This window comes from Chiloscyllium punctatum, chromosome 37, assembly GCF_047496795.1.
Source record: "Chiloscyllium punctatum isolate Juve2018m chromosome 37, sChiPun1.3, whole genome shotgun sequence".
Lineage (NCBI taxonomy): Eukaryota > Metazoa > Chordata > Chondrichthyes > Orectolobiformes > Hemiscylliidae > Chiloscyllium > Chiloscyllium punctatum.
The window spans coordinates 67,849,456-67,864,299 of record NC_092775.1 but is presented as its reverse complement, the minus strand read 5'-3'; the positions used below and the strand labels follow the sequence as shown (position 1 = coordinate 67,864,299).

Below are 14,844 nucleotides of genomic sequence, written 5' to 3'. Positions count from 1 at the left end.
CCCTCGTCAGCCACGGCCACCCATGCCTCCTCCTAGGATCTTTCTTCCTTTTTGGAATGAACTGAACCTGCATCTTCTGCATTATACCAGAAATATCCGCCATTGTTCTTCCACTGTCATGCTAAGGTATTGCACCATTGAACTTTGGCCAGCTCCTCCCTCATAGCTCCATAGTTCCCTTTATTCAACTGAAATATTGTCACTTCCGATTGTACCATCTCCCTCTCAAATTGCAGATTGAAGCTTATTGTATTATGGTCACTACTTCCCAATGGCTCCTTCACTTAGAGGTCCCTGACCAATTCTGGCTCAGTGGTTAGCACTGTTGCCTCACAGGACCAGGGCCCAGCTTCGGGCAATGGTCTGTGTGGAGTTTGCACATTCTATCCACGTTTCCTCCAGGTGCTCTAGTTTCCTCCCACAATCCAAAGATATGCAGGTTAGGTGAATTGGCCATTCTAAATTGCCCATAGTGTTCAGGGATGTGTAGGCTAGATGCATTAGTCAGGAGAAATAGAGTAATAAGGGCAGAGAATGGGTCTGGATGAGATACTCTTTGGAGGGTCAGTGTGGACTTGTTGGGCTAAATAGCCTATTTCACCACTAGAGATTTTTTGTTTGTATATTAGCTTTGCAATGATACCAAGCATTTCTGACAGCTTGATAACTATTTTCAATATTTTACATTTTCTACAGTTGCACAATCTGTTAATTTGACAAAAGATGCAAATGACCCAGCACAAAGACAATGCAGTCTGTCTGACCTTGTGTTTAGTTTCAAACAAGCTCACTGAAAAATTCTCTATTCCATTGGATTACCAAGTTTAACTTATTCTGAATTCAACATGCAAAAAGATTTAAGCCAACTTTTTAAATTCCTGTTACCTAACTAATCCCCTGTTCATATTATGTTACCCAATCAAGATTTGGGGATCTGTCAGGTTTGAATTCTAATAAACATTCTCAGTACCCCTTCCCTGCAGATTTTAACTGTCGGAGGCTGAGGGATGATCTTGTAGAGGTTTATAAAATCATGAGGGGTGTGGATAGGGTAAATAGACAAGGCCTTTTCTCTGGGGTGGGGGAGTCCAGAACTAGAGGGCATAGGTTTAGGGCGAGAGGAGAAAAATGTGAAAGGAACCTAAGAGGCAATTCTTTTTTTTACAAAGGGTGGTATACAAATGAGCTGCCAGAGGAAGTGGTGGAAGCTGATAGAATTACAACACTTAAAATCTCTGGATGGGTACAGGAAGGATTTCGAGGGACATGAGTCAAATGCTGGGATAATTTGGGATATCTGGTCGGCATGGATGAGTTGCACCGAAGAGTCTGTTTCCGTGCTGTAAATTTCTATAACTCTATTTTAAGTTCACTCCCTTCTCCCTATGATTTCCAATCATTTCTGGAAAGATATTTGTGTTTTCTACAGTGAAGACAGAAGCAAACTAACTGCTCAGTTCACTGACCTTACTTTCCACTATTAATTCCCAAGATAACATCCACCATGAATCAATGCTCACTCTAGAAATACTTTTCATTTTGAAATACCTGTAGAAATTTTCATACTTTGCCCCAATACCCTATTTATTTCCCCCATTTCTTTCAAATAATTCTTGGCAGTTTATTATATTCTGTTTAGTCTGACTTGCCAGCAATCTTTGCAGAACTGTATGCTTTTTCTCAGTATGTTATCACAGGTGGTGAGTCCTTCCCCAAACTATTGCTTTTTCACTCAAATGTTTGAGTATCACGAAATATCTCCTTAAACTGTCTGCTCCTGCATCCCTACTACCCTATCCCTTGACAAAATTTTCCATTTCACTTTAGCCAGCTATTTCATATATTCATAATTGCCCTTAAAGGCATTAATCTTAAACCCTTTTTTGTTCTCTTCCTCAAATTATTTGCAAAACTCAATCATGTAATGACCACTGCTAATTGAAGTAACATTCACAAAGCAATACTATGAGATAAGGAAATTAACAGACACATATTTTGTTCTCAACATACTCAATAAATAGCAGACAGTGGTCCACATACAACCATTTCAAACACCAATATCCCATTTTACAAATGTCACATACAGAAGTTTGTTTCAACCAAATACCTATTCAGCACAAAGATAATCTGAATAATTCCGGTTATGGTTATAAAATGCAAATAGTACACTGACATGATCATATTATAAGTTATGATTTGCATACCTACTGGAAGTGGACTGTTAGATTCATCCACAGTTAACTTAAGTTGTTGAATAAAATCAATATCATAGACAATTCTTTCCTGCCAGATATTCAGGACTCGTTCCATTTGTTTCTTACAACTCTGCTCAGATTCTCTGGGGAAAGAAAAAAATTTTAAATATGAACAAAACTCCAGTAATTTTAATATTGTTTAAGACTATCAGTAACATCATGGCTTCTCTTATACTTATCCTGAAGGAAAACTTATTTACAAAAAAACTTGAAGATATCACCTTTGATCAAGGATAACAATTTCTCTCAGCTTCTATCAGGAAACAAGAAAAAAGTTAGCTACTCAAAACAAACCTGCTCCTGTCCTCAATGGATGGTCACCCATAACTACTTATTGAATAATTGCTGGAAAGAAATTGGAAGTAGTACGTTAAATCATGTGTTACAGTTATGTTTAGAGACATCATTCCAATGGTAGCACTCCTATTTTACATTGCACTCAGCACAAACCAGTGAAATTTCCTCAACAATGACTTTCTAATAATTTGAGAACTTATTAGAGAATTTATGGATGAGAAAATTGATGCACATGCTTTATACTTTACAAAGTGGATCCACAATAAATGGCTTCCATGCACATGCAACTGGTTAGTTACTGATGGAGCAGATACTGCTAGAGTGCAATTGGGAATCACCAGTTGACACTCATACACTGTGACTGTCACGGACATATTTTACTAACATTTAGTCAGTTTAGCCACTCAATGTTACTGTCATATTGAGATTCAGTGCCATTATGCCACAGGAACACCTAATAAATGGAAGATGCCAGTAAAGTTGGGGAGATTTCACTCCTGCTCTCACACTAAATATACTGTCAGGTTGTACATGTCAGTATTAGAATGTCAGATGTGACTGCTCACTCAAAGGCTGGATGCAACTTATTCATTTTCTATTCTGCTCAAAAATGTGGAATTTAAGTAAATACAACAAGCCCAGGTGATTCAGCGTGGTTAGAAGAAACTCTACAATGACAGTAATTATTAACATGCTTTTGATTGCATTCCTAGGTATAGAAACACCAATTTCAGAATCCAAAATTACTTCTAAATCCAGTTAAAAACAATCTTTTACATTATCCCATTGTGACAAGATTATGCTTTTCACACTGGCATACATACAAAGCAAATTGTAACTCACGTCACCTTTAATACTACTTTTTACAACTTGACAAGATAGTTTAGAACATACGCTTGACTTTCAAGAAAGCAACAAAAGCTTTTGACTTCACAGTCTGTTTACTTCACATTCAGACTTAGTTGTAGAATGTAGAAACCAAAATAGGCACACAAATAATTATGACACATTCCATCAAAATCATAAAATGAGTTCATTGATACCTTGCAGTGGATTAAAACTTCTTAAGTTCCATTCATCAATTCAATAATGTAGATTTTAACTTTCCTATTTCTTTACAAGAGGCCTATATACAGAGTTACAGTATATACATCTCTTGCTTCACTGCTGATAGAACTCCACATGTATTGCCCAAGGTGCAGAGGAAGAAAGCTTTCTATTGGACATGAAACCTGACCTGTGATCCTTTGTGGACTGGTAAACAATAGCAATATTAAGTTACAACAGTCCCACAGGACATTAGGGCTGCTTGCTCATTATGAGGGATGACTAGTGATCAGTTAACTTGATGGTCACTATGCCTCAGGTGAAGGGGGAGGTTAAGAAGGTGAGATCTTAGTACCTCAACTACAATCACAGATGTGCTAGTCTGCAAGTCTGGACGAATATCAGCATGTTTCTAAACTTATTCACCAACAAATTAGTCAAATGAACTTCCTATCTATTGCACAGCCATATTATTATTGCAAAATAAAGCTCAACATATACTGTACCTGGCAACATGTGAAAAAGCATCCACAAGAACTCCCTCAAAAGCCTTGGTGAATTCAGGACCTTTCCTCTTACTATTCTGAATGACATCATTAGCCAGGTAGATGAATGTCAATTTCCTGCTTGGTTTAGCTGTTACATAAAAAAGGTTGCAATTAATGAAGACAAAAACACTCAGATATATAACCTTCCTATACACCAGGCAAGTGTTGTCAGTTAGAAATAACTAACTGCAGATAACTTAAAACAGAGCTGTTACATTTATGGATTATCGGTGTGATCTGCTTTAAAATTGCTTGGGTTGATGGTGATTGAACCGTGTAAAGATCTTTTAATTGGTAATTATTTTGTGCTATCTGGAAGAAACTTGTTTAGATGTAGCCTCCAATTGAGTCAATTTCCCTGAAATTTAACACCATTATATTGCAGAGTAGGTGACGTCTTAGTGGTATTATTGCTGGAGTATAAATCTAGAAACCCAGCTAATGTTCTCGTTCTGGGTTTGAATTCAATTTTTAAAAAATGGGATAAAGAATCTACTGACGACCAGAAACATTTGTTAATTGTCATAGAAAATCCATCTTACTCAATAATATGCCATCCTCACCTGGAACTCCAGACACACAGCAATGTGATTAACTCTCAATTATTCCCTAAAAGCACCGAGCAAGCCAGTGAGTTATATAAATCACTACAAAGTCTCATAAAAGAAATGAAACTGGACAGATAACCTGGCATCGATTTAAGCACTGGAAAAGACAACACCAGAAACAGCCTTCTCAACCCTGTAAAGTCCTCCTTCCTAACATCTCAGGGTAGTACCAAAATTGGGAGATTTGTCTCACAGGGAATAAGTGGGGATGTGTGTCTCAGATTGGTCAAGCGACAGCCTGACATAGTCTGGCTTACAGATAACATTCCATAAATACACATGTCCCAGACAAGATCATCACCATCCCTAGATATGTCCTGTCCCACGGGCAAGACAGACTCAGATAGTGGCACAATGGTATATAGTCAGGAGGGAGTTACCCAATGAATCCTCAGCATTTACTCTGGACCCCATGAAGGTTTCAGATTAAACGTGGGCAATGAAGCCTGATGCTTATCACATACCATTTTCTTTCAGTACGCCATGTTGAGCAAAGCATGGCAGGTGGCAAGACTGCAAAATTACTCTGGGTGAGGAGGTTTCAATATCTATCACAAGTGGCTCAGCAGCCACCCATAAATCAAACTGGTTGAGTCCTAAAGGACTCAGCTATTAGACTGGTCTGCAGCAGATGGTGAGGGAACTAAGAGAGAAAAACATACTTGACCTAATCCTTACCAATCTGCCATCTGCAGATGCACCTGTCCATGACAGCATCACTAAATGTGACAACCGCACAGTCCTTGTTGAGACAAAATCCCACTTTCACATTGAGAACAACCTCTGTTGTGTTGTGTAGCACTACCACCCTGCTAAAATGGAGATTTAAAACAACTCAAGACCAGGTATCGACAGCAGAACTGCATTCCAGCATAACCCGTGATCTCATGGCTGAGCACACCCCCGACTCAACCATTATCATCAAGCCAGGGGATCAACTTTGGCTCAATGCAGAGTGCACGACAGGAGCAGAAAAATGTGTTGCTGGAAAAGCACAGCAAATCAGGCAGCATCCAAGGAGCAGGAAAATTGACGTTTCGGGCATAAGCCCTTCTTCAGGAAGAATCCAACGCATCAGTGCTAAAGTTAAGGCTGAATCATTCACAATCTTAAACCAGAACTGCCAAGTGGATGATCCATCACTGCCACCTCTAGTCCTCCCCATCACAAATTCTAATCATCAGCCAATTCAATGCACACCATGTGATATCAAGAAATGGTTGAAAACACGGTATATTGCAAAGGCTGTGAGCCCGAACAACATTCCAACAAAAGTACTTCTGCTCCAGAATTTGCCACAGCCCTAGGAAGCTTGTCCTGTGCAGTTACAACACAGGCATCTACACAACAGATATGGAAAATTGTCCAGATATGTCCTGTCCTCAAAAAGCAGGACAAATCTCAACTCGCCAATTATTGCTCCAGTTCACACAAACAATCATCAGTAAAGTCATGGATTATGTCATCAATAATGCTATTGTGCAGCATTTGCTCAGCAATAACCTGCTCAGTGACACCCAGTTTAAGGTCCATAATGGCCACTCAGTTCCTGACCTCACTACAGCCTTGGCTCAAAGAGACAAAAAAAAAACTGAACTCCAGAGGTAAGGTAACAGTGACAGCCCTTGACATTAAGACCACATTCAATGAGGGTGATATCTAGGAGCCCTTGCAAAACAGCAATGAGTATCAGGATACAAACTCTTTGCTAGCTGGAGTCATACCTGGTAGATAAGAAGATGGCGGTGGTTGTTGGAGGTCTGTCATCTCAGCTCCAGGACAACTCTCCAAGTATTCCTCAGTGTAGTTAGTGCCCTCGACCCAACCACCTTCAGCTGCTTCAATGATCTTCCCTCCATCATAAGGATGGTGTGCATAAGTGACGAAGTTCACCAATGACTGCACAATGTGCAGCAACATTAGCAACTCCTCAGACACTGAACCAGTCCATGTTCAAATGTAACAAAATTTAGATATGTCCAGGCTTAGACTGAAAAGTGGTAAGTAACCATACAAATATCAGGCAATGACATCACCAAAAGACAATCTCACCACTACCCCATAACATTCAATGATACTACCATCATTGCATTGCCCATATCCTTGGGATTACTATTGACCAGAAACTCAACAGGAATCACCACATAAAGACATGGCTACAAGAGCAGGTCAGAGGTTAGGAATACTGTACCAAGTAACTCATACCCTAACACCCCAACACCTGTCCACCATCTACATGACACAAGTCAGGAGTATTTCAGACAAGTATTTCCCATTTGTCTGGATGAGTGCAGCTCCAAGGATACTCAACAAACTTGACAAAGCAACCCACTTGATTGGCACCACATCCCCAAACATCCATTTCCTTTAACTCATGACACTCAGTATCAATGTGAACTATCTACAAGATACACTGCAGCAATTTACTAAATATCCTCAGGCAGCACCTTCCAAAGCAATGACTACTTCCATCCAAAAGGATGGAGGGCAGCAGACACAAGGGAGCACCACCACCTTTAAGTTCCCCGCCAATCTATTCACCATCCTGGGTCAAAATCTTGGAATTCCTTCCCTAATGGCATTCTTGTTCAACCTACAGAACATGGACTATAGCAGTTCAGGAAGGCAGCTCACCACTACCTTTTCAAAGGCAACTAGGAATGGACAAAAAATTCTGACCAACCAGCGATGTCCAGTTTCTACAAATGAACAAAACACAAGGCATTTCAAAGAAAATGTTGGACTTGGATTGGCTGAGAGATTTCCATGGAAAATGCACCCATTAATATTGATTGACAATCAACTGCCAAACTTTATTTAAATTTTAAATCAGAAAGGTTTACTCCGTATTGTCAGGCATTGCCCTGAGAAATGTGAACTATCTTGTTCAGCGTTGAGTCAAAGCAGACACAGTATGTCCTTTCTGTGCATAAAGAACAGGGTCTTAAGCATTAATATTCAAAGCTTCCTGTACAAACAAGTGTTCCATGTTCAGGATTATCCAGCAATTGCTGTCCAGTCGCAGAATCAGTGTTGAATACTGTGCTGGGAGTTTTGTTTGGTACAGTTAGTAACTTGCTTGTGGAGAACAGATGAAAGGATATTCTGGTTGATACAATCCACCAGATTTTGGACATACATACCCGCCACAATAGCAGTGAAATCCATATACTGCATTCCTCAGAGTCCAACTGGTAACCTATCAACACTCGCCTCTTATGCAATATAAATTTGTTTCTCCTTGAATTGATATTCTTGCAAAACGCCCTAATGCATGCAAAATGAAAAACTTCAACAAAATGTATCTTTTTTCATAAAAACACTTTAATACAACCATACAACTATTTAAATAAAAAACTTCACACTTTTTCAGAAAATCAAACTAATAAAAATGATTGCAGCTCAAGTAATGCTCATCTCAGATCTGATACTAGTGAAACAAGAAAAGACAAGTTGGAAACAGGAACTGTTCTCACTTTTCTTTTCTATATTGTAAAAAGTAGGTCCTGCTTTTCTCACAAAATTTTACCTTCTCCAAGTAATAGGGTGATTGTTATGGGAGACTTTAACTTTCCTGATATTGATTGGGAAAGCTATAGCTCAAGTTCGTTAGTTGGGTCAGTGTTTGTGCAATGTGTGCAGGAGAGTTTCCTGACACAATATGTAGATAAGCCAACAAGAGGTGAGGCCATACTGGATTTGGTTCTGGGTAACGAACCAGGCCAGGTATTAGAACTAGAGGTAGGTGAGCACTTTGGGGACAGTGATCACAATTCGGTGATTTTTACTCTCGTGATGGAGAGGGATAAGTGTGTACTACAGGGCAAGAGTTATAGCTGGGGGCAGGGAAATTATGATGCGTTGAGGCATGACTTAGGATGTGTGGATTGGAAAAGTAGATTCCAAGGCAAGAGCGTAATTGATATGTGGAACTTGTTCAAGGAGCAACTATTGAGTGTCCTTGATAAGTACGTACCTATCAGGCAGGGAGGAAAGGGTCGTGTGAGGGAGCCGTGGTTTAATAAGGAGTTGGAATCCCTTGTTAAATGGAAGAGGGCGGCCTTTGTAAAGATGAGGCGTGAAGGTTCAATAGGGGCGATTGAGAGTTATAAGGTAGCCCGGAAGGACCTGAAGAGAGAGCTAAGAGCAGCAAGGAGGGGACATGAAAGGTCCTTAGTTGGTAGGATTAGGGAAAACCCTAAGGCTTTCTATAGGTATGTTAGGAATAAAAGAATGACTAGGGAAGGAATAGGTCCAATCAAGGATAGTAATGGGAAGTTGCGTGTGGAGGCTGAAGAGATTGGGGAGGCGCTGAATGAATACTTTTCGTCAGTATTCACTCAGGAACAGGACATTGTTGTCGATATGAATACTGAGGCACGAATAAGTAGAATGGATGGCTTTGAGATATGTAGAGAAGAGGTGTTGGAAATTCTGGCAAGGGTGAAAATAGATAAGTCCCCTGGGCCTGATGGCATTTATCCTAGGATTCTCTGGGAAGCAAGGGAGGAGATTGCAGAGCCATTGGCCTTGATTTTTGTGTCCTCTTTGTCGACAGGAGTAGTGCCAGAGGACTGGAGGCTAGCAAACGTGGTTCCCTTGTTCAAGAAGGGGAGTAGGGATAAGCCTAGTAACTATAGGCCAGTGAGTCTCACTTCTGTTGTGGGCAAAGTCTTAGAGAGAATTGTAAGGGATAGGATTTATGCACATCTGGATAAGAATGATGTGATCAAGGATAGTCAGCATGGTTTTGTGAAGGGCAGGTCGTGCCTCACAAACCTTATTGAATTCTTTGAGAAGGTGACTAAGGAGGTAGATGAGGGGAAAGCGGTAGATGTGGTATATATGGATTTTAGTAAGTCGTTTGATAAGGTCCCCCATGGTAGGCTACTGCAGAAAATACAGAGATATGGCATTGAGGGTGAGTTGGAGGTTTGGATTAGGAATTGGCTCTCTGGAAGAAGACAGAGGGTAGTAGTTGATGGCAAAGGTTCATCTTGGAGTGCCGTCACTAGCGGTGTTCCACAAGGATCTGTTTTGGGACCATTGCTGTTTGTCATTTTTATAAATGACCTGGAGGAAGGGTTAGAAGGTTGGGTGAGCAAGTTTGCGGATGATACGAAAGTCGGAGGAGTTGTAGACAGTGAGGAAGGATATGGCAGGTTACAGCGGGATATAGAGAAGCTGCAGAGCTGGGCAGAAAGGTGGCAAATGGAGTTCAATGTAGCTAAGTGTGAAGTGATACACTTTGGTAAGAGTAATAAAAAGATGGATTACTGGGCTAATGGTAGACTACTTGGTAGTGTGGAAGAGCAGAGGGATCTTGGTGTCCATGTACACAGATCTCTGAAAGTTGCCACCCAGGTAAATAGTGCAGTGAAGGAGGCATATGGCGTACTGGCTTTTATTGGTAGAGGAATTGAGTTCCGGAGTCCTGAGGTCATGCTGCAGTTGTATAAGACTCTGGTGCGGCCGCATCTGGAATATCGTGTGCAGTTTTGGTCGCCATACTATAGGAAGGATGTGGAGGCACTGGAACGGGTGCAGAGGAAGTTTACCAGGATGTTGCCTGGTATGGTAGGAAGATCCTATGAGGAAAGGCTGAGGCACTTGGGGTTGTTTTCATTGGAGAAAAGAAGGTTTAGGGGTGATTTGATAGAGGTGTACAAGATGATTAGGGGGTTAGATAGGGTTGACAGTGAGAACCTTTTTCCACGTATGGAGTCAGCTATTACAAGGGGGCATAGCTTTAAATTAAGGGGGGGGTAGATATAGGACTGATGTTAGGGGTAGGTTCTTCACTCAGCGAGTCGTAAGTTCATGGAATGCCCTGCCAGTAGCAGTAGTGGACTCTCCCTCTTTATGGGTATTTAAGCGGGCATTGTAGGTATATGGAGGATAGTGGGTTAGTGTAGGTTAGGTGGGCTTTGATCGGCGCAACATCGAGGGCTGAAGGGCCTGTACTGCGCTGTATTCTTCTATGTTCTATGTACTTCGGGACATCATGACGTTTCACTTGCTTTTAGCCTCTTGCTAACGTAACTAACCAATGTGTACAAAGGTATACTGCAGGGGTTCCTGATAGATTGTTAGGTACCGGCATGTTGGTGTGTGTGTGTGTGTGCGCGTGTGCGTGTGCGTGTGCGTGTGCGCGTGCGCGTGCGTGTGTGTGGAGTTTGCACATTCTCCCCATGTCTGCGTGGCTTTCCTGAAGCCAGGTGCTCCAGTTTCCTCCCACAATCCAAAAGTTTCAGGAAGAGAATAAACTTTTATACTAATAAAGCACTGAAAGCCTACTTGTTGCCTAAATGCTGACTGAATTTGCCCTTTTAACTGGGAGCAGAGAAAGTACTCATGCATAATTCTATTGCAATATATTCCTCTTCCTCTCAAATACTACTCTCCACACTTGCATTCCCCCACTGAAAAAATATACTATTTCATTCCTATTCAGAATGGATGGAAATGTCACACAAAACAGACAAGTTCACCACCACACAATGAGAAAGGGAAAGTTGGAAATAGAACAGATGCACAATGCTAACAAAAGCCATGTTAAACATATTAGCCACAATTCATTGAGTTAGTGCTTTTCTTTCATCTTGTCAAACTCTAGTTTATTTCAGCATATGCAAAGAAATAAATATGAATATTTCTATTGTCAATGGAAAGAAACACAGCCTATTGAATAACCCAACCTAAACTATCAATAGAAAGTGCTGGATACCCTCAACAGGTCTCACAGCAAAGGTAATGCAGAGGCTGATATTACTCTTCCTCAGAACGTTCCAAAGAAGAATTATATTAGACTCAAAAGGTTAACTTTGTTCCACAGATGTTGCCAAATCTGCTGAATTCCTCCAGCACTTTCTGTTTTTATTTTTGACCTTCAGGAACTGAAATGCTCTGCTTTCATTTCAGTGATGTGGAGATACCGCTTTTGGACTGCGGTGAACAAAGTTAAAATTGATTCTACCCCAAACTAGCTTCCTGATAAAGGAGCAGCACTCAAAGCTTGTATTTCCAAATAAACCTGTTGGGACTATATACTGGTGTTGAGATTTTTATTTTAGTGAACGAACCTGTTAAGCACAGGTCTCTAAAAATGTATTTAATTTTATATTTCCAAGGTGCCCAAAGTTTTTTTAAAATAAAAAACCGAAAAAAATGTATTATTTTCTCTGGTTAAGATCAGAGATACACCAGTATGGAAAAGGATGTCTGTAGTTTCTTCTCTCCCCAGACAAATCTGACATTAGGTTACAAAACTGGAAAGAATAACTAAGGCCAGCACTGACCAAAAACAACACATGTAGGGCAATCAAAGAGACAGAATAGTGACAAAACCATCTAAAAGTTCTATAACGTAAATTTCAAAGGAAGGTGGAAACAATGGCACAGCATATTACATCAACTGCATATTTTAAAGAATAAAATTATGAACTTAATATCTCCTACCTCCATGAAATTTTTATTAAAAATACTGGAAAATCAACTTAAATGAGAGGAATAATGCAGTTTAATATGCAACAGAAATAAGGCATTCAAATGAGGAATTTGCTGTCCCTATTGCTTTACTGTGATTAATGATTACAATATTATTTGCATAAGTTGCAAAATCATCACTTTAGAAGCGATGCCAAGCTAGTTCTATAGATTAGTTCGTAGAATGACAGGTACACTATGAGGACTGAGTAAATTAGGCTTTTATTCTCCAGAGTTCAAAAGAATGAGATATGCTCGCACTGAAGCATGCAAAACTCAGACTTGGGGCTTGACAGTAGATGTCGAGACTTTATTACCGTGGATGAGAGTATCCAGAATCAGGGCTATAGTTTAGAGTAAAATGTAATGATCATTTCAGACTGAGCAAATAAATTTCTCCATGAGGGTTGTGAGCAATTCAAATTCTGTGCCAAAAAGCTATCAAATTCAATGTTGAACCATGGCTCAATTGACTTGCATGTTGGAGGATGTAGGATCAGGAAGGAAAACAGAATGGAGGCCAGAGATCAGCCATAATCTTATTGAATGTGGCTGTGAAGAAAGCGAATGCAATGTTGTCTCTTATCTCAAGAGGGTTGGAATATAAAAGCAGAGATGTACTACTAAGACTTTATAAAGCTCTGGTTAGGCCCCATTTGGAGTACTGTGTCCAGTTTTGGTCCCCACACCTCAGGAAGGACATACTGGCACTGGAACGTGTCCAGCGGAGATTCACACGGATGATCCCTGGAATGACAGGTCTAGCATATGAGGAACGGCTGAGGATACTGGGATTGTATTCGTTGGAGTTTAGAAGATTAAGGGGAGACTTAATAGAGACGTACAAAATAATACATGGCTTGGAAAAGGTGGATGCTAGGAAATTGTTTCCGTTAGACGAGGAGACTAGGACCCGTGGACACAGCCTTAGAATTAGAGGGGGTCATTTCAGAACAGAAATGCGGAGACATTTCTTCAGCCGGAGAGTGGTGGGCCTGTGGAATTCATTGCCACGGAGTGCAGTGGAAGCCGGGACGCTAAATGTCTTCAAGGCCGAGATTGATAGATTCTTGTTGTCTAGAGGAATTAAGGGCTACGGGGAGAACGCTGGTAAGTGGAGCTGAAATGCGCATCAGCCATGATTGAATGGCGGAGTGGACTCGATGGGCCGAATGGCCTTACTTCCACTCCTATGTCTTATGGTCTAATATCACAGCACGTTGGTAAACCAATAGCCTACTTTTACTCCCATTTCCAATGCTCATCACTTTTTTTTTACGCAAAATTGATTTAATCATTTGTCGCATATATTCAATACAAAATAGCCAAAGGTTTGCACCATCATGCATAGGCACGATTCTCATCCTTAAAATTAAAAAACTTTTAAATAAGTTTATCACTAATGCAACATAAACACTGAAAAATTAGAAACAAGCAATGTTAACACAGAAACTTCACTTTTCCAATTAAATAATAATCTTTCAAACAATATGTAATATACTCACTCTAGCCGAACTACAGGAAACTTCACCAGTCTCAATCTTTCAACAAACCAAGTTTCATTTCACAACCTTCAAATCTACAGAACATCCAGCAGTTAGCACTCAATTTAAATCAGCTGCTTTACACACTTTTGCGTGAAGTAAGGGACTAACTTCATCACTGAACTGAACATACATTTTGGTCCTATGCCTTTCACAAAGGTGTCAAGTACGGCTCAACAACAATCTCATCTGAGACTGATATCTGTGGTCCCATATATAATCAGAGACTGTAGCACATCGGATGTCGCATCAAAGCATTACTAAAGGATGTAATAGTGTGTCAAAGTTGTCATTTTAGAATAAAATTTTAAAGTGAACCTAAGGATAACAGAAACATTGGAGAAAGTCAGGGAAGGAACGCCAGCACTTAGCCCTCAACTTTCGTCCAAAAGCTGTTGGTGGGAGAAATGTGAATGCTTCTTTCGTTACAACAGTAATAAAACTTCAGAAAGGTGGTTCATGAACGGTCAAGATTTCTTAAGAATGCACCGAGACGCCACACAAACACAAATGTTTATCCCCCTTTCTTTTCCACAAGTACTCCGCTGCTCAAACTGGAAGCGTTCCAGACACGAGAAGCGCTGAAGCCAAGAGGCGGGCAGCAGACAGCGGCCGGTGCCCTCCTTTCTCCGGCGGACGACAGGTCTCTAAGCCTGGCAGCCTAACCCCACTCGGGGTCGGGGAAGGAGCCGCTCACCTCGCTTCAGCTCCCGGTGCCAGACGTGTACGATTATCCCTGCGTGTTTCCGATGATGAATGAGCCACAGGGAGAGGGTCTGCACGCTCTGCTGCGAATTGCTCAGCTCGGCGAGCTTCTTCTCGAGGGCGGACTCAGAGAAGGAGGACATTTCTAGCTCAGTGTGACGGTACGTGTCGGTCAATCCAGCGGTGCCTGCCTGCCGCCCGCCCGCCGGCCGCGATCGATCCCTCAGGAGCTCGCTCGGCAAAATGGCGGCCTGCCCTCTCACCCCGCTCCAAACCACCCGGCAGGGTCAGAGGTCACGGCGCCGGACCGGCCACGTGACCGCCCGCGCCAACTCTCGGAACAATGACAGAGCAA

General features: G+C 41.1%; 1 protein-coding gene across 2 annotated transcripts in view; it reads right to left on the bottom strand.

Moving 5' to 3' along the window:
* The window catches only part of rprd1b (regulation of nuclear pre-mRNA domain containing 1B), a 56,864-nt gene extending 42,091 nt beyond the window's left edge, over positions 1-14,773 (bottom strand). For both annotated transcript variants that reach the window (XM_072556963.1, XM_072556964.1), the window contains exons 1-3: positions 14,482-14,773; positions 4,106-4,235; positions 2,205-2,338 (exon numbers count right to left, since the gene is read on the bottom strand). In XM_072556963.1, coding sequence (XP_072413064.1) covers positions 2,205-2,338; positions 4,106-4,235; positions 14,482-14,632 — 415 coding nt within the window. In that variant the 5' untranslated portion in view covers positions 14,633-14,773. The remainder of the gene's footprint in view (positions 1-2,204; positions 2,339-4,105; positions 4,236-14,481) is intronic.
* Between the last annotated feature and the right edge of the window lie 71 nt (positions 14,774-14,844).